General features: G+C 40.3%; 1 protein-coding gene across 5 annotated transcripts in view; it reads left to right on the top strand.

Annotated features, from left to right (window-relative positions):
• col15a1b (collagen, type XV, alpha 1b) overlaps positions 1 to 20,412 on the top strand; it is a 55,080-nt gene that overhangs the window by 16,511 nt on the left and 18,157 nt on the right. For 2 of the 5 annotated variants that reach the window (XM_067604981.1, XM_067604978.1), the window contains exons 1-15: positions 5,775 to 6,465; positions 10,240 to 10,427; positions 11,427 to 11,636; positions 11,977 to 12,129; positions 14,488 to 14,562; positions 15,415 to 15,513; positions 16,392 to 16,506; positions 17,196 to 17,236; positions 17,386 to 17,568; positions 17,702 to 17,728; positions 17,819 to 17,881; positions 18,002 to 18,079; positions 18,260 to 18,322; positions 18,400 to 18,552; positions 19,538 to 19,699. In XM_067604981.1, coding sequence (XP_067461082.1) covers positions 6,081 to 6,465; positions 10,240 to 10,427; positions 11,427 to 11,636; positions 11,977 to 12,129; positions 14,488 to 14,562; positions 15,415 to 15,513; positions 16,392 to 16,506; positions 17,196 to 17,236; positions 17,386 to 17,568; positions 17,702 to 17,728; positions 17,819 to 17,881; positions 18,002 to 18,079; positions 18,260 to 18,322; positions 18,400 to 18,552; positions 19,538 to 19,699 — 1,995 coding nt within the window. In that variant the 5' untranslated portion in view covers positions 5,775 to 6,080. Of the gene's footprint in view, positions 1 to 5,773; positions 6,466 to 10,239; positions 10,428 to 11,426; positions 11,637 to 11,976; positions 12,130 to 14,487; positions 14,563 to 15,414; positions 15,514 to 16,391; positions 16,507 to 17,195; positions 17,237 to 17,385; positions 17,569 to 17,701; positions 17,729 to 17,818; positions 17,882 to 18,001; positions 18,080 to 18,259; positions 18,323 to 18,399; positions 18,553 to 19,537; positions 19,700 to 20,412 lie in introns of those variants that run through there. The other 3 variants (XM_067604979.1, XM_067604983.1, XM_067604982.1) reach the window with 3 other exon arrangements.

Below are 20,412 nucleotides of genomic sequence, written 5' to 3'. Positions count from 1 at the left end.
CCAGCCAGTGAGCCAAAACCTCTTTCGCTCTAATTAGCAGAGTGGACCAACTTGCACAGTCAAATACACAAAATCAGGACACACACAGACACGTAGGACATACAAACACACAAAAAGAGACATGAACACACTCTAACATGACAGTGTTGATCATAATGAGCATTTTACAATCATAGTTCTACTATTAGCACATAGAAGAGTTATTTTTACTGTTCCCCCTCTGTTTATTTGTCTTTTCTGTGGATCCACCCTTTAATTTGACACAAAAGCCTTATATGGGTGAATCTACATGACTACTACAAACAAGTGAAACTTTGTTCTGTAGGTATTCTCATAGTCTTACAGCACATTACCAGTTAAGACATAAGAGAAATGTAATTTCACCAAAATTTCATTGAAAATAAGACTTGGAAAATCATTGGTGATTGAATGTTTTCACTTCATGGACCTAGAAACAGACTTGGTTGTGCAGATTCTGTGTACAGTATTTTAAATTTTATTATATGTATTACGATGACATGACTGAATTTGAAGCATGGTTTGAACTACTCTCTATTCTGCATGCATTACTGTCCCTAGCCACTAGGTGGTACCAAAGTACTGGTAAGTGAGCAAGACTATATTACAGATTCTTTTTTACAGTTTTGTTTTTCTGTATCCTCTTTATAGTGTTTTCCACTGCTGTGCTGATTTTGAAGTTATAGAGGCTGATATGTAATCATGCTTCTGCTGACATTTTATTAAGTATATGGTACACAAATTGTGGGACACACAAATTCACCATTAAGCCTGACTTTAGGGTATATTTCATATAATAATACAACATATTTCAGTGTCCAAAGCAGCAAGTTAATCTTTAAAAACTGTTTTACACATATTGCCATATGGACACATGTCTATTGGTCTTGTGATTTCCCTTCTGTCTCTTGCAGCCACTTAAATGGTTATTTCTGTGAATAAATTCATAGCATCCCCCGTGCGATAGGCTGTGACAGTAAACCAATTAGAGTTTATTGTTGGGATGGTTGCTAGGTAGAGCGGGAAGTGAGAGTGAGGTGAAGGGTGAAGGGGTTACTCTTCCTGGAATCCAGAGGCCCTAAATGGGGTCACCATGTATAGAAAAAGGGGGTCTGAAAATACTCATAAGAATGTGGCTGCTTTTCACCAGCCACTGCACATGAAAGTGACCACTTTGTTTTTTACTTGTTGACAACATTATGCTTGGTAGAAGCCATGCTAACGGTCACTTTCATCGTTTCATTTCATGTATACCCTCAAATAGATGACTGATTCCAGTTTAATAGGTAACAGCTTAGTGACCTCTATCTGTTGTTCTATCACTGACATTCTGATTGCCACCTCTGCCAAGAGATAACAGCCTAATTTAACTTAATTTAAACCATTTACTGAGATTATTATTGGCATTTGATGGCCTTTATTTAAAGTTTCCTTTACTGTTTTGGTTCAGCCTCATGGCTCTCATTTAACCTCTTTCCAGACAGAAAAGGCTGCTGTTGTGTTTGGCAAAACAAAAACTCAGATAAACTTACTGTACGCTACTTCTCCAGCACCAAATGACGGACAAAGTTAGCAACCAGTGATCATAGTGAAGCCTTGAGCAGCTAATGAGACGAATACTGCTCTCAGGAGTTGGTGGAGAACAAAACAGAGCTAAAATGAGAATGAATATTGGGACTTACATTACAAACAAATTTGATAAGGTGATAACATGTTAATGTTGGGTTTATAGCTTGTTCTGCTGTGAATACTGTTTTAAAGACATGCTGTATTTTTCATCCGTGGATATGACTTGTATAATAGCTAACGACTATAATCGAAAAATACCCCCTTAGTACACTTGGTAGGAGGAATGAAGCTATGATTACACAGTACATATGTACAAGTTTCACTGGGGTGTATCATCAGGGTCACCCCCCCCCCACCCATGCCTCACTTCCTGACCCCCTCTAACTCCTCCTCAACCTATCCCATCCCACAACCCCCCATCCCTTGCTAATCCATGTCTAATCAAGCTTTACCCCCCTCAGGCAGTTTCCTCACCCTCTCTTTAAATTTTAAACCTGTCATCTGCTCCATTAGAGTCCACCCATCCTTTTTCTCCCACCACTGTTTATGTGTTAGTGTGTTCTGACCAGCATGGCTCCCACGGGTCTGATGAAACTCATCAAGGTTGCTTCTACAAACGGATTAATGTTGACTTTACTACTTACAACTTCTCTGGTTGACTTTGTGCCAACATATCAAGTAGTTTTCCTTCTCTCACACCTTATGTAACTGTCCTGCAGCAATTTTCTCAATCACCAATTTTTAGGTATAAGACATATGGATTGAAAAAACACATCAATCTCATACATTTTTGTTTATTTAAAGGGCCGAAATTTGCCGCATGCACTAGTTATGAGCACTTTTGCAACTTTTCGACAGATTTCCTCCAGCACTGGCCACACTCGGAAAATAGCAACCCAGTAACTGAGTCACTTTCAGTGTGAATAGCGAGATGCTCTGATTACATCTCTGTGGTGGTTTTGTTTCTGCAATGGAGGTAAGGTAAGTCAAGCATTTTATTGCTGTGGGACTGCCTGTGATATTTTAATGAGTAATGCTAAATATTGAGCAATTGGGAATGCCCTGGTAGCTAATGGTTACAGTGCATGCCACATGCCTGCAATGACCCTGGTTCTGACTCTAGCTTGGGACTTTTGTTGCATGTCATACCCCTCTCTCTCTCTCTCTCTCTCTCCTCCGTTTCCTGTCGCTTCTCTGCTATCAGCTCTCCATTAAAGGCAAAAAAGGCACCAAAACATATCTTTAAAAAAAAGGGAGAACATTGGCAACAAGCCTTTTAACTCTGCAGACATTACTGTTGTTTGCCTGGTTGTTCATTAAACCTATAGGAAGACATATTTGCTAACATGTGAGCAAAACTTTACTTGAGTACACACCCACACACCAGCAGACACATAGCAACATTAACTTTTGTTTGAAGTTGTGCTTCAGGCCACCTGATGAATGTTAGTCCAATATTCACTCTCTTAACTCTGATTTGTTCTCCACCAATTCTTGCTTGCAAGAGTAGCATACAAAGGTTTAGCCATAGGATTTAGCCTAAGTTAAATGTTCAACCTTCTTCACCAGCTAGTTGCTAACTTTGTCTGCTGTTTGGTGGTGGACAGGCTATCGTAGCTTGTTTGTTGAAAACAGCTGCCTATGGTACTGATAAAAACAGCACAGACTGAACTTGGGCCATAAAACCCAAACAATGACCTACAAGTGTCGTAAAAGCCCCCAGGAACTGAAGAGCTAGGTAACGGTTCTTCTCCTTATCTCACATACTTATACCTAATTATAAGTTATATATTATAACTTTTTCATAGAAGACATTTTGACATGTCACTGTAGGAAAGATGGACAGGTGTAAATAATAAAATTAATAATTGCTGAATACCATTTAGCTGCTCAGTTTCTGGGTCCTGGTATTGTGCATACTGGCTCACTGTCACACTGTCATTCACGACTTACTGGGACACTTGAATAGAATGCAGCCATTGTTAATGTTATTAGTAACACCTGTGCTTTCCTCACTATGGCAAGTGATAATGTCTGCTGTAACCTGCTTACACTGAGTGATAATGGGTTCAACTAAAACTTTCTCTGATATTACACAGTAGGTTGCCACAGTGTTATATAGTACTGATGCCACCATCATCATCTGTCTCATTACAAACCATAAAGACTTGCAATTTTGGTCGTTTCCACTTTTGCCTCAGGTTACAACCCCCTAAAATGTCTACATCTAGTGGAAGAAGATTGAGACACATGTTTGCAGAGTCTTCCCACCAGGTTTTTTTTAACAAGAAAATGAAGGTCATCAAACATGCTTTCACATTAGGGGTGTCACCACACCCCTAATGTGAAAATGTCAGCCTGAACAAACACCTCCACCCAAGACCGTATCCTCAGCAGCACTCCAACCCTCATCCTGGACCTCACCAAACATTCCCAGAAGCACAATACAACAGAACAGGCATCCCTTTGTCATCATCAGTATGGGGCCTCTCTCACTGTTCAATGAGCTGCAGCAGAGAGAATTGCTTCCATCCAACTTTTGGTAGTTTTTATGTTTTCCACCTAAAATTTAGGTGATAAACGAATGTTATCTGTTATTGGTCCAGCCATTTTATGACAGCATTATCTACCATTTAAGCATTTAAATATCATGAAAGTAACAAATTGAAAAAAAACACCTCAATTATATTATTTTCACTGAGGAAAAATTAATGTACAGGTATAAAGCGTGCTGTTTTTGGTGGAAGGCTCGTTATGGTTGTGATTAGGGCCAGCCTGGCTGTTGGATATTGGCATCATCAGCGTCCTCTTTACAAACAGCATTCTTGGCGATTGGCTGTGTGGATTAGTGAGAGGAGTTGCAGTTTTACTTGTCCGAATGGTGTGAAGAAGGAGAAGCAGAATGAGTTACCACTTAGATATTAACCTGACAACATAATGGAGGGAAGTTGAAAAATATGGCACAGAAATAGTAACAAATGATGAAGCAGAGGGGAAAGAATATCATTCTTACTGATTGAAATTTAACTAAGATCAATTCAGATGCAAAAACACAATCACGCAAGAAAACACAAGTCATAAAGTAATAACATATAGATTAGTTGATTTATCAACCAGTCGATTGCCAAAGTAGATTTGGCAGTATTTTGATAATCAGTGGTTTAGAGTCATTTTTAAAATTCTCTGGTTCCAGCTTCATAAATGTAAATATTTTCTAGCTTCTTTAGTCTTCTATAATACCAAACTATCTTTGGGTTGTGGACTGTTGGACTTTGTTGGGACAAAACAAGACATCTTAGGTTGCATCTTGGGCTTTGATCAACATTTTTCACCATTCTCTGACATTTCATAGACCAAACAACTGATCATCTCTTGTGCACTGTACCACCTTTGGTAAAGACAGATCATTGACTCTCAGGTCTTAGTTTTGTATACAATTTTTCTCTCCCACACTATTTCTCTCAAAACACAGTGTGTTTTGAATGTACCTTGTAGTTGTTTAAAAGTATTTTATTACCCATAAGAGACGAGAGAGGCTTTTGTGTCCTTCAAGCAACCTTTCAAATGCGTTGTGTTTGCGGATGTTTGATTCTGACCGGCTAAAACACTGTACATGGTACAGCTTCCCAGACAGTTTCCCACACAGTTTCCCAGGCTCATTTGTTGTGGTTTCACATGGTATTTTGTTGGACACCTCACCACAAGTGTCATAATTTGTAGAATGTTTAGATGTGGAGATATTGGTTCTTTTTAAATGAATCATAATGTATTCCTCAAGGTGATTTCCTTTGAGCATTTCCACACTTTTACCTGGTAAACACTGTACAGCAACAGGGAAATGGAAGTGAGGATCCGCTGCAAAGGTTTTGCACCTGCAGCATCATTCATGGGAGAGTTTGAATCTGTGTCTGCTGTTAGCCTTGACAGGCCGTTGGTGTGGTGTGAAGAGTGAGCGAGAGACCAAGTCTGAATCCAGAGAGCATACACACACACATAGGAGTAAAGGAGAGAGAGGAAAGGAGGAGGAGGAGGAGGAGGAGGAGGAGGAGGAGGGAGGAGAAGTGAACTAACTCTCTAATCTGCCTGTCTGACTGAGGGAGAGAAAAAGGGAGAGGAAATCAAGTCTGCTGTGCTGTAGAGTAACAGAGGAGGGCGAGTTGGTAATTACACAGGGAGAGAGGAGGGGAGGGAGAGGGGAAAAAGAGAGAGATATCAGAGAGAAACAGAGTGAGAGAGACTGACGGAGAAAGGAAGGACATAACGAGAGAGGACACGAAGAGAGGACAGTAAGAGGCTGAAAGTTTCTTTGATTATATTTTGTTCTGCTCTCCTGGATTACTTGAGATTGTCTTTTGGTACACTCTGCAGAACCCTGCATGTGCCAGTAACACTGTGTGCATCCTCTCATAGCTGTCTTGCATTTATGCCTGTTTGCACATGTGTAGTATTTCATAGCTGCAGTTAACAGAATCTGTGTGAGACACGCAGAGAGGATGGGAGCCCTTCGCTTGTCTCTTGCTCTCCTCCTGCTCCTCTCCTCTCCTGTAAGGGCTCAGTGGTGGAGTTTCCTCTGGTCAAACTCAAAAAGCAGCCCCAGCTCTTCTCCTCCCTCTGTTCCCCCCTCCATCACCTCTCCATCCATCATCTCACCGGGCCCTTCTGACATCCCGGGAACAACGGAGTGGGTGGGAAAGGAGGACGAGATGAAGGAGAAAGCTCCAGAGGGTAGCACTCAAACAGAGACCCCTACGCCCCGCCCAGCAGTGTCAATTTCTGGCCACAGCACTGCAGCACCTGGGACCCCACCTCCAGATGAGAACACAGGTGGAAACAGCAACGGCAGATCTCAATACAAACCACTGAAACACTGGAAGAGTGGTGAGTGTCATAGGCGAGGTGAAGAGAAGAGGGGAAGACCATTTGAGAGATTTGCAACAATCCAGATTTGTGGCTCAAGTTCTCTCACTGGCAGATTTCTAGTTCAGAGTTGGTTGGGATTGCAATTAACTTTAGTAGAGATGCAAGTGGTTAGACCAGTGGTCCTCAAACTATTTGACTCATGATAGTCCCTTCTCATAGTCCTGCTCCCTTCTCTTGCTGTTTTATTTGAATAGATGTGAGATGGTAGAAGAGATGATTGCAAAAAAAGTAAACATTAGAGAAGAACTCCTTTGATTTTACACATCAACCTCATCATGAGAAGTGAAAACAGTTGTATAATGTTCTCTGTGGCTCTGGAGGGGCTTTGGCAAGTCTGAAAGCTGCACATTTTAAAAGAAATGCATGAGGTTTTTTACAGATATGCTTTGCAGCAGCAGGGTCTAACGAAGATGCTATCACTGTTGCATTATGGGAAGTGCAGGATTCAGAGTTTTTGCAGCTTAATCCATACTACTGATTTAAATTCAGAATATCTTGGCCTCCTCTGCATCAGTGTTTTGTTTTTAATCTTTTTTTCTCACAAGTGTCCCAAATAAATCAAAATGCAGCACTATAATGCAGAACTCTTTTTTTTAAAAAAAAAAAAAATCAAAAAATAAACATAATTTGTGTGTCAGAAATGTTTTTTCCCTAAAACATTTTCTGTCTCGTTCATCATCTCAGCCCCTCAAATTTATCGATTTACTGACCCCCAGTTTGGGAACTTGTAAATTGTTCTCTGACTCTGAGCCCCTCTTTGCTCACCAATTGCAAGGATTTTTTTGATACTGCTCTCAACAGAAGCAATATGAAATTTCAAGTGTGCAAAATTATTTGCTACTGTTGAATGGCTGCAGAGGAAATTGGTCTTTTAATTGTCAAGCCATGTGTCAGTTCTGCTTAAATGCAACAAGATTTTACTTGTAATTTAAAGGAAACTATGAGAAAAGACAAGGCTTTTATTCCCTACCATCCCCTTGTTTAGCTTAACAGGTCCATCACATTTACTAACCAAATTCCCTCTCATTTGTTCAGGTCGTGTTGATGGGTCAGTAGTTCAGTCCCTCATCCACATCAGTATAACTCTAAATTATATCCTGCATTTTAAGTTTTTATCATGTCTCTGTGTATGCCAAGAAGCAGAACAGAAGCCCTAGTTGTTGTTTCTGTAGCGTGCTGGTATGTGACACAGTTGTACCCTGATGTGCTCTGCACTAAATCTTTTAGAGTCTGAGAAATCTACGGAGAGTGGGCCAAGCAGTGGGAAGCTTTTGTGTGGCATGGCAGGGTTAAGGTGGGTTTAAAAGGTTATTCGTGGCAACGTTGAGGGGGTTGTTAATATTGGTTTTATAAGTCTCTACAAGCTGATCAAGCATCCATGTGGCCAACATGACGAGGATTAGGTTAAGGAGGAGGGAGTCAGAGTGGGAAAATGTGATGCAAAATGACTGGTTGATTAGATGACTGACAGACTGTTTGACTAAAGAAATGAATGGAACTGACTGAGTGCTGTTTGATTGGCTGACTGGCTTGAAGTCTGTATGACCACCTGAGTAATTCAACTGTCTGTCTGACTGTTTAGTTAAAAAATGAATGATTTACTGAAGCTGGTCACAGTAGTACTAAATCTGTGGACTGATTAATAGAAAGAAATCATAGATTTATAGATGTGTTAGATGTGTTAGTATTAAATCTTTGATTTCAATATAAGTTATGTTGAAGTATTTACTTTTAAATCCATATCACATGATGTCATTAGAATGGGATTTGACCTTGTTACACATTCTTTGTGTGTGTGTGTGTGTGTGTCTCCAAACCAGTGGTGAAAAGTAACTAAGTTCTATTACTCAAGTATTTTGCTTCTGTGCACTCATGAGGTACTTGTACTGCATTGTATTTCCATAGAAAAATATTGTACTTTTTACTTCAGTACAATCATTTGACCCCAATAGTAACTTGCCACATTGCAGAATAAGGTTTGACTGCTGCTTGGTGCTGCTTGGTGCTGGGGGAGTGGCATATAATGGGTTTTTCACTGAAAATAGCTGCCTGCTGCTGGAAAGTCAAAACAATGAGCTAAAAGAAGGCTTAAAGTTTTGGAATTTTAGTAAAACACGGATACAGAGTTGTATGATAATTCTCTGCAGGTTCATCATTATGAGCAAGCTCACACACAGCTATGATTATGATTGTTCATATAAAAATATTGCTGAACACTTACTTCACTAAACACAATACAGCTTTTTTCTTTTCTTTTTTTTTTTACAAGATGTCAAAATTAAGTTTGATAATGAGGTTCATCATTTCTCAATTTAATGATTAAAAAAACCAACTACAACAACAAAAAACCTTTTGTCATCGCATGTCTATCTGGTCAGTTAGTTGAGAATATGTAACACGGCTCTTTTTGAGTCACTGTCCTCTAACGCTTGATTGTCTGAGAGTAGCTTTGGATAAAAGTGTCTGCCAAATGATAAAATGTAAATTTAAATGTAAAACATATTTAGAGTTAATGTATTTTGTTGTATGACAGCACATCATCATCGTCTCTGTCAGTCTCTGAACTGACTCCCCAGAGGTGTGCTGAGAGATTTCTAGTATTGCTGCCTTTTCTCACAAAGGCTTTTGCTCCTCCTTTGTCTTCGTTTTTGGCCAACTTGGACCTTGAGAACTCTTCACAGTACTAATGTGAAATGGTACTTCAGTATCTGGAAATGGCTGCAGTCCAAGTTATGACTGGTAATCACCACCAGGTCCCTGCTGCCAAGTCAGTCTCTGAATAGATTATCATAGGAAGATTGGGTATTATTTTCAAATCTCTGTTCTTGAAGTGCAGGGATGAAGAATAAACCTCTAGACAACATGCTGGTTGTAGCTTGAGTTCTCTCAGAGCGGCATTTGTCTGTTCCTCTCAGTCATTACAGAGCACTAATGACTGCACATCTGGACTGGAGGTGTGATGGCTTTAGTGTGTGTGTGTGTGTGTGTGTGTGTGTGTTTGAGCATTTTGTTTGCACATCTTGAATGCCCACCTCACCACCTGTGTTTGCAATAATAAATGTGTAAATGTGAACAGAAGCACACCCTCATATACTCAAACTCACTAAACCCTCTAATCAGGTATGTTTCCAGTTGGTCAGGCTGATGAATTAGAGACCCCCAAATGTTGGGCTGTCCGGTGTGGTCGGGGCTTGTGTGTTTTCACGTGGGTGAGGTGTGTGTTTGATGTGTGTGCAAGTGTAAGCAAATGCATCTCTCGTTGTGTGTGTGTTTGTGCATGACAGAGATATATACGAAGCAGGGGTGAGCCTGGCTGGAATGCTGAGGTGAGAGTTTGTCGCTACGGGAGACAGTCTCCAAAGTGGGGGGAATCAAGAGAATGTGAAGCCATCTCTTCACATGCATACACACTCTTAATTGCCTCACATTGTGTGTGCTTATCTGTTTCGGAGGATTATGTCCATGCGAGGCAGAGCAGTGAGGCGTAGGATGAGTCAGGATCAAATCAAGTCAAATTAAAGCCATGTCAAGATGATTCACAAGTACCTCTCTTTCTCACTCTAATGTGGTGTATGAACCAGAACCACAGGTAGCAGACATTAGGGAAGATGGGGATTCGGACATCTACATCAAAAAAACTCTAAAAACTGGTGCTTCTTTCCTCCTGCTTCTATCTGTTGTTCCCTCTTTCTCAATTTTTCACCTTTTTTATATTGTGTCTGTCTCTGTCAGAGCGAGGCTCAGGAGGTCATCTGGACCTGACGGAGTTGATAGGCGTCCCCCTCCCTCCTTCGGTCTCCTTCACTCCTGGCTACGAGGGTTTTCCAGCCTACAATTTCGGGCCTGAAGCCAACATCGGCCGGCTCACCAAGACCTTTGTGCCAGGGTCATTCTACAGGGACTTCGCCATCATTGTCACGGTAATACTAAACAATAGAGGTTAACCCACAACCTGTGGCTTTTAAACTTCCTCAAGCTGTGATCGTGTGGTATAAATGTAGTGCTTCAGAGCCACACACAACAGCAGGGCTTATCAAGTCAGAAGAAAGTACATTACAGGAGTTTAATTTTAAAAGTGCAGTGTGTAGAATTTAGTGGCATGTAGCAAGGACTTGGCAGAAATGGAATATAATATTCATAAGTATGTTTTCATTAGTGCATAATCACCTGATAAAAAGAATTATTGTGTTTCGTTACCTTAGACTGAGCCCTTTATATCTACATAGGGAGAGGCTCCACCATGTTGCACTGCCATATTTCTACAGTAGCCTAAAAAAACCAAACACTGGCTCTAGAGAGGGCCTTTTGCATTTTGCGGCAACCATAGGTTCTCCTACATGCTTGGCAGGTGGGTGGGTGGTATTCAGTTGGTTGCAATCTGCAACCTCACCGCTAGATGCCACTAAATCCTACACATTGCACCTTTAATGCTTAACAACTTTATGGTCAGGTACGGCTACACAAAGTCGCCACCTTGTGGAATTCTGACAGTAAAACAAAAGACATGTCCAGGTCCCAGTTTTTCTGAAGTTCCACCTTTTGTCTTTTTCTCATTTTCTCTTTCCTCAGCCTGCATAGGCATTCATAAGCAATGATTTTTAGAAACTTTTAAAGTTTAAAATCAATTTATTCTGTGTGTGGTATCTTCATAGTCAATCAAAATAAAGTATTCTTTTCATGGCAGTAACATGATGTCCTACAGACTGATCGGAATGACTGGTTGATAAATAAACACAGAGAGGAATGATTGTTTTCATTTGTACTGGAACTTTAGTGGCACACAGTCTGGTACATTACTGCATTTATGTGTCTTGCAGCATGATATGGTATGGTATGTAATATTGATTGTAACGTGACACTGTGCCAAAGTAATAAGCCTCTAGTGACCTCCAGTGTCTTCTACCTTGCCCTAACCCCAGGTGCGTCCAGCCAACCAGCGAGGAGGTGTGCTCTTTGCCATCACAGATGCCCGTCAGAAGGTGGTGGAGCTGGGTTTGGCCCTCACTCCAGTCCGTGGGGGCCTCCAGAGCATCTTACTGTACTATACTGACAGAGAGCAAGCCTCCCACAGCCACAAAGCTGCTACCTTCAGTGTCCCAGACATGACTGACCAGTGGACACGATTCACAGTAAGCAATATACTGCATCTGCCTTAGGTACAATACAGTAAAATTTGCAATTAATGTTTTTTTATGTCTTTCCTATATTTTATTTACAATTTATTAGGGATATTCTTAATTTCAGAGCAAAGAGCAAAGAATCACAATATCAGAGTTGAATATTTATAAGCTTGATAGAGTGACAGCCCTCGACTCAAGCATCTTCATTGCTGAAATACTTTGATTGCTGACCCTGACCTCTGACCTCTGAGGAAAAAAGCCATATTTCTGGAAGTTTTCCCCCAGTGGTGAACAATAGGAAACATTCCATGATAAAACACTGTATTAAATGGGTGTATTGATCTGTCAGGTGGTGGTGGAGCACGAAGAGGTGCGTCTCTACATGGACTGTGGTGAGGCCGAGAGGACTACCTTCCATCGAAGACCAGAAAGACTTGCTTTCTCACACAACTCAGGCATTTTCGTTGCAAATGCAGGGAGCACGGGGCTTGACAAGTTTGTGGTAAGTGAAAAAAGTTTGTATTAGTCGGTGTGTCTGTGGGTAAGCTTGTATCTAGTGGAGGACAATGAGTTGTCACAAGAGGAGCAAAAGGAACAAGAGGGAATGAGATCCTGCATGTGTCAATATCAGTGTGTAGTTGGTCTCTGCGGTTGGCCTCAGGATTACATTCCTTTGTGTGTGTCTGTGTGTCTGTGTAGGTGTGTGCATGTGTGTTTTGGCCTCTCATCACCATGTAAAAGAGCTGAATGCTGTCTACTCTCATGAACATTGTTGAATATGCAACAAGCAGGACATAAAGTAAAAGAGCTGCTGTAATCAAAAAAATGCTATTATTATTGCCATTCAAGCAGAAAAAGGACAAATGAAAGCTACCAAAAAGTGCATGTGAACATTTGCACCAGGTTTTAGGCTGTATTTATAGGGTTGTGTGCATCGGTACAGATAGTTAGACAAGAAGATCGAGACCTCTCATGTATGTCCATTATATAAGGCTAGAGCTGGGAGTCAATTAGCGTAGCTTAGCATAAAGACTGGAAGCTGCAGGGAAAACTGTAATCCTAGCTCTGTCCAAAGATTAAGAAAATCAGTCCAGTATGCTTTTCAATGTTAATCCCTCACCAGCACAATCTGGTATTGTTGGGTCAAAATATCATGTCCACCTCTAGTACTACATCCTGAAGAAAACAGCGGTCTTTTGCACAGACTTGGCTGAATAAAACTTTGAAGGTCAGAGACAGAGAGGAAGTACAAGGGAAGGAATGAAAAGAGAGGATGAAGAAGGGAGAGATGGGGAGGAGAGGAAGGGGAGTAAGTCAATAGCAGATGAGGAAGTCAGACATATCAACAAGGCTTAGTTGTGGTCAGATCAAGGGCTTGACTCCGCCTTTGACTGACAGAAAAAGGTCTTCATTACTCAAAGGTCCAAGAAAATGCTTTAATTGTATGGTAATTACCATACAATTATAATTTTTAAGATAAACCTTTAACTCAACTTTAGCACCAAGCTGTAAATAAAATAACATGATAATATACAGACATGTCGATGAAATGTGTGTGAAAAGTCAATCCGAGGTCTCGTAGACTACATAAATGTTGTTCCTTGGTCAATAGGAATGACAACATACTGTGTAATAGAAGACTTGACCTATAGAGCCAGCTACTAAAACTCTCTTGAGACTGCAATTACTACGGGAACTGCTGTTAATCCATTTTCAAATCCACAATGCTTACAAAGATAAATACAAGCCGCGAATCACTTGCTGTTGCCATGGCAAGAGGACGCAGTCATTCTCATTTCATTCAGAGTAGCCTGACTTTGCGAACGGGTTATCTGAAGCATGACGACAGAATATGTGGATGTACGGCATCAGTCATGTCCAGTCCGAAATATCTGGGTCACTGTATGTGTGTGTGTTTGTGTGTGTATGTGTGCATGTGTCCTTGTGTTTGTTGTCATGGGCTTCAAAGCAGAGCGGTCATAGCATGGGGCCCTTTTTAATCAGCATGTGTTTGTGTGCGAATCTTGTAAATGTTATGAGTATTGGCCAAAGGAATGGACAGCTCTCTCCATGTTCCCATAAAAATCAGTTACTACCATGCTGTGAATGTGAGTGCTGTGCACGCTTGTGTGTGTCTTTGGAGATCTGGTCTCTATGGTGATATCAGCAAGTGGACTGTACTTCATTGTGTGTGTGCTGGAAAAAGAGGCTATAACACAATCATTCACACTTTAAAGATATGCGCTTTATATAGCGAGTTAATGGAAACAACTTTTTTTTTTTTGGCTATTTAAACTTTCTTAGACAAAACTAAATTGTATACAAATCTTAGAATTTTGAGTGAAAAAAAGAGTAGTTAGTGAAATTATTTAGTAATTTGATGTAATGATGTCAAGATGTACTTTACATGTTTGTACGTCATGTTTGTCTCTTTAGAATTGCCTTTGGGAAAAATGTAGAAAGGTCAGCTTATTTCAGTGTGTAACTGGCTGCTGTGAAATAGGAGGGGAAAAAAATCATTAATCAGAAACATCTGAAATATAAGGAAGCCTAGTGTCAGTGTCTGTGATTCACTAACATTTGACAGTCAAGCAGATTTATAGAGAGAAATCTGTTACTGTGGATGAAATTGTACTAATTTCTACAAAATCATACGTGTTTGCTTTTACGATGGCTAAAAGGTGCAGTGTTCAGAATTTAGTGGCATCTAGCAGAATGGACTTGGCAGAAATTGAATATAATATTATATATGATATTAATATTATAAGTATCTTTTAATTAGTGTATAATCACCTGAAAATAAGAATTGTCGTATTTTTGTTACCTCTCTCTCTCTCTCTCTCTCTCCATCTCTGTGCAGGGATCTATTCAGCAGCTGGTGATTAAAGATGATCCCAGAGCAGCTGAGGAGCAGTGTGAAGATGACGATCCTTATGTAAGAAACACACATAAACACAATGGTAGCTTTACCTCTACAGTATATTCATATCAGTGAATCAAATTTAATTTGTATAGTCCCTTTAATACAGATTAGTGCAATTCAAAGTGCTCTACAGATAACTGACAAGCCAATAATAACAGAACAAATGTAAACAGTAAAGTAAATAGTAGAACTAATGCATAGAACAGAAGTGGTCAACATACAGGAACGCTCTATGTAAGACAAAAAAAATGTTTCTGCCAGCGATTCGGTTGCTTAAACGCTGCTGTTGTTTAAAGGCACGTGGATCAGCAGCACCCCCTAGTGATCAAAGGACCTCACTGAACAGAAACACTAGAAACTAGAAGGGATTGTTCCTCTTAACTTATCTAGTGATGAGAACATGAACATTAAAGTCCTTCCAATGTATTGAAAAGGTTAGCATGAACACTGCTGTGTAATAAATGTACTTCTAAGGACAAGTAAATATTGATCCAGCATTTACACAGTTACACTGACTGACCAAATGAGTACGTTTTAGCAGTAATTTGAAAATGTTTTGCTTTTTTCTGGCCCTGTGTGGGTGTCATATGGAGTACATTATGTAATTAGTGTAATTTCTACAGGATTTTTCTAAAAACACCTCTGCAAGCAATTAGATTCCAGGCTAGAAATACAGAACTTGAATGTTTGCAGTGGAGTTTCCTTTCTTTTTCTCTTTCTTTTCTCATTTATTTTATTCATTCTTTCCTTCATGATGGTATCAATAACTGGCTAAAGTGGAACACAAGTGGAACACAAGCTAGTGGCAACTTTTGCCACAAGCTTGTTTTCTGATATCAACACATGATGTGATGTTTGATAAAGGCCTCAGGATACGCCAGCGGAGACGATGCTCTGGACGACAGAGAGACAGAGGAGGAAATGATGAAGAACACACAGGAGAGAAAACACGGCACAGCACAGGTAGGTTGGCTGGATGAAGTACTGGATTCAGATGCGGGGGAAAAAAAACAGCACTACCATGCCTGATTATATAACTGAACTGTAATTTCATTTCACTTAATCTCTTCTACCATAGCTTCATGGCTGCATCATAACAGCAACTGCCAACTCTCTTGGGGACCTTGGTAACATTTCATACAGATTTTTGTGAAATTAAATGTAAAAACGTTCTGTGGGCTTGAGAAATGGCTGCACAAGAGACATTTGTTAAAATGGTAGTTGCAAAAGACAGTGGTTGTTGTGAAGCACTGTGCACCGTGTGTCCAGTTGTTATGTCTGCTGCCGTTGCTGTGTACGATGCACACCCTTGTTTTTCATCAATAAACCCAGATACAGAGCTCTTAATGTGCGTGAGTGTTTCGTCTCTGTTCTGGTACCATCTTTCATCCTCCCACAATCAGGAATGTTTAGGTCAGTCTGACCTAAACATCCCTTACTCAACACTGACTTTGAAGCTTCAAAGAAAAACTGTCCTTCAGAAGCTGAATAACTGTTACCAGATATTAAAGTCATGGTGGACATGTTCTGACAGTGATGCAAGTCTGTTGCTTAGCAGATCTGTCAGACATTCATGGTCCTCAGAGGATGAATCCAAATTATTTTAGTAATCTCCTGACTTACTGCCAAGTGCAACCAGAAGAAAAAAAATACATGTTTAACATCTTTGTAGATTAAACTGCTTCCCATGGAACTGTGGCCTGCAGATGACAAACCATAAATACAGAGAAGAGATGGCCATATATCATTATCAAGCATATTCCTGCTCCTCACAGGAGAACCCATTATAGTTTTGGTGAGCTTCTTACCTTTTCCCCATTAATCTTTCTCATATCTTGTAGGAGGAGGACAGCTTCCCAGTCAGAGCACCGCCCACTGAGGCTCCAGAGGTGGAGCTTGATGAGTATTCAGGTCATCAGACCCCAACAGAGGCCACTAAAGAAATGATGGCAAAAGGTCAGAATGAATCTTAACTTACAGTAACAGTTTCTTGGGGGTCACGATGACTCATGCATAACTGTACCTACTTGGCTGTGTCCATCTCTGGTAAATTTCATGTTATGTTATGTTTCACCAACAAAACAGATATTCTATTAAAAATCTAGTGTTTTGATTAGCTAGGGCCAGCAGTGGTCTAAAAGGTTGGAGAAGGATATGAAGTGCCCCTCAGCAAGACATGTACAGTGTTTGCAGACTAATCACAGTATGGTTGTCCTGTGGTTTTTGGTGTAAATATATTACTCATAACTGTGTGAGTGTGTACCAGGGCATTCTAGAACAAATCAAGGCAAATCTACAATAACCAAGTTGAATAAACATACTGTTTAAACTAAAGACATTATTCACTCTGATCAAATAATTTGTTATAGGAGCAACATGTAATAGGATGCAGCAAAAACAGCATTTAGATGAACAGATGGAGGAAATGGAGATAAATGTAGTCAATTATTATAAATGTATGTTTATTCAGTTTGGCTTCATGTCTCCATGTTAAAGAAATCATCTCTTTACAGTCTTCAGGGTTTTGAAACACTTGCGTTTGTGTGAATCCAGTCACTCAGCTTTGCCAAGTGTCAAGTTATCCGGGTGATCTCAGAGGAATTTGATTGGTCAAATCTGTTGATGACATCATGTGTTGTTTACAGGGCCACCACGGACAGAAGAGCCAGGGGAGAGATCAGAAGACGTAAGTTCACTCTCTCACCTCCCTTTTATTTTCTTATTTTGCTGTCAGTGTCAGTCAAAACATTATGAAATATTCCACACAGCATTTTACTGCATGTGTTCTCTATATACAGTACATCAATGACATGAGAGTTTTATTTATATTTCTAGGGTCACGTCAAGCATGGGTTGAAAGGAGAGCGAGGGGATCCTGGACCCAGAGGCCATCCTGGCCCACCTGGTCCCCCAGGCATCACCCCCTCAGTTAGGCAAGGTCAGCCTGGACCAAGAGGGCCACCAGGACCACCAGGGAACCCTGGATCCACGGGACAACCAGGGAGAGATGGACAGCAGGTGTGTGTGTGTGTGTGTGTTTCAGATCTTTAGGCAGGGAAAATGCATTTAAAGGAAAATCTAAACTCAAGGGTTAATCCTAAATCCTTTTTTTTAACTTTCTATTAAATACTTTTGCACTCTCTTTTCACAGGGAAGACAGGGTGATAAAGGAGATCCAGTAAGTTATTTATCTCTTCATTTCTTCTGATGTCTTCATTGCTATGCTTTACATCACTTGTAATAACTAACTTTTTTTTTTTACCTGCAGGGTCAGAAAGGAGCGCAGGGATTTTCAGGTTTGGACGGAGAACCTGGAACCAAAGGAGAGAAGGTACAGCCAACATGCGTTACAAATAGTAACATTTTACAATTGTTAGACTCAAATTAAAGGTCACTTTTAATGTCAAATGTTGTTCTCCTATCCTCTTCCTCTTGCCTTCCCTCTCTGCAGGGAGACCCAGGAGTTGGTTTACCAGGCCCCCCTGGCCTCCCTGGACCTCCTGGACCCCCCAGATCACGCAGTGTACCCGTGAGTATCTAATACTTTTGTTTTTGTTGTACAAAGAACATCCACTCATGGAATTATCCTGTTTTTTGTGATACAATCGACAGTAGTTAAAGATCAGAGTCGAGCCCATTTGGTTTGAAGCTTGATTTAAGTGGAACCACAATCATCTCAATGTGTAAGTGTGTGTTTTCTGTGTTTTAGTACGGAGCGGATGCCCTGGGTTCTGGGTTTGAAGACCAGGACAGTGACACTGAACTCATCAGGGTAAGAGACAGACTTCTGAGATATGGTAGATAGTTGAATTGACAGACTTGATAAAGTGTAAACTCTCTTTCCTGCAGGGTGTTCCTGGTCCACCAGGGCCTCCAGGACCTCCTGGTCCCCCTGGACCCGGCTTGTCATCATCTGAAACAGCTGAAGGCTTCTCTCCTGGGCACACTGGACCACCTGGTCCCCCTGGCAAAGACGGGCTCCAAGGCAAACCTGGAATACCAGTAAGTTTCCCAGATGAAAAACATACAGCATTCAACTTTCAGTTACATTTTGTTACAAATATAATGGAGCTAAGTGAGACCTGCTGACCTGAAACATTTCATTTTCAATGCAAATGTTTATTCATGTAACAACACTGTATAACCTACAGACACATAATTCATTAGTCTGGGTTGTAGTACACAGTTTTAGAGCCTAATGATGTTTCAAATACTCTTTCACTGACTGCCTGGTTCTTTTACTGATTCTTTTTTGACTGGTTTATCAGTTTTCAATTATTATAAATATTTACTTTAAAATAACAACATCCACAAAGACTTACTAAATCTCACTGGGACAGATATATTTCTTAGTTTTCTTGAAATATAATAGCACTGAATTATCTGTGTCTTCTCAGGTAGAATGTAGCTGGAGGATTTTAAGGCTTCCATGCTGACTGGAGTTATTATTGTAATACAGACTGAAAATCACAAATCACAGATAAAAACTGTTTGCCTTAAATTTAGAATTAAAAAGTTTAAGTACTGTAAAAATGTTGAAGCATGCTCTGTAAGAATCTCTATGTGTACTATTCAATTGCTTTAATTATATGTTAATACTTTTCCCTTCATGTTACATACTTGTGGTGTTGCTGTATTTCTGTCTTTATTATCACGGAGTATTGTCTGTTTCTCTCCTTTTCCACTGTTTAGTCTCTTATATAAGATTTTTTAATCTTATATGCTTTTATTGAGATCATTTTTCCCATTTCCATATAAAATTGACTTTAAATGATCATCTCTCCTTAAACTATACTGTACTAATTAGTATTCATGTGTGTCTTGGCCAATGACCAGCCTGTTTTTTATCCTACCTCTGTTCCCATATGTCACCCCTGTCTTTAATCATGATTGCCCTCCTTTTCTTCTCTTTCAATCTGCCCCCTCCTTATTCTTGTTGTCCATTTTCTACTCCCACCATCTCCTCCTCCTCTCCACTCTGTTCCAGATGTTTGAGGATTGGTTTAGTGGTTCTGGGTCTGAAGGCTCAGGTTTGAGTTCAGAGTTGTACTCTGGCCTTGGCTCTGGGTTCAGTTCTGGATTCAGTTCTGAGTCCAGTTTTGCCTCCGGGTCTGGGCTGGACCTCGGGTCTGCTTGGGTATCAGGCGAGGTATATTGTCCTGGTTTGCTTAGTAAACCGGCAAACAATAAAAAGGCAGAATTACAGTCAAAGGCCAGTGTACTGAGGCAACATCACTCATCTCTTGTATTTGAGGCAATCTTAGTGTTATTTGAATACATTTAATGAACTTTTAAATAAATTCTGCTTTCCTTGTGATACCTGTGATGAAGAGCAACTCTAGCTCACTGCCCCAGTGCTCAGGCTAATGACTGTACATTATCTCCAACCATGTTGTCTTAACTGGTGGCTGGCAGCTGGCTAAACTGAAATTGTTTTTATATTACCTCGCTGGCTGAAGTGCTCTGTGTGTGTGTGTGTGTGTGTGTGTGTGTGTGTGTGTGTGTGTGTGTGTGTGTGTGTGTTTGTGGGCTATATTTCTGCTTACATATAACCTGCTTAAAACTTTACTTTCAGTTCAGGAAAGCGTCATGTCATTGTTAAGTGACTGAACTGAAGGTAACTGAAAACAAACTCACCGTTATAACCTTTATTTGAACTGCCATTTTGCTTCTGTCATCCAACATGGTTAGAGAACAAATCTTCCGTTTGTACTGATCCATTTTTTCATTGTTTTGTTGCTGCTGTTCTCAGCTAATGCAACATTCCAAGGCATACATACTAGTTATTGCTACAGCAGCATATTGCTTCCACCAGGCCACAGAGGCTGCCTCACAGTACTGAAGTGTTGGACAATTTTGCTA

Source organism: Thunnus thynnus, chromosome 12 (assembly GCF_963924715.1).
Source record: "Thunnus thynnus chromosome 12, fThuThy2.1, whole genome shotgun sequence".
Lineage (NCBI taxonomy): Eukaryota > Metazoa > Chordata > Actinopteri > Scombriformes > Scombridae > Thunnus > Thunnus thynnus.
This window is presented reverse-complemented; position numbering and strand designations above follow the sequence as displayed.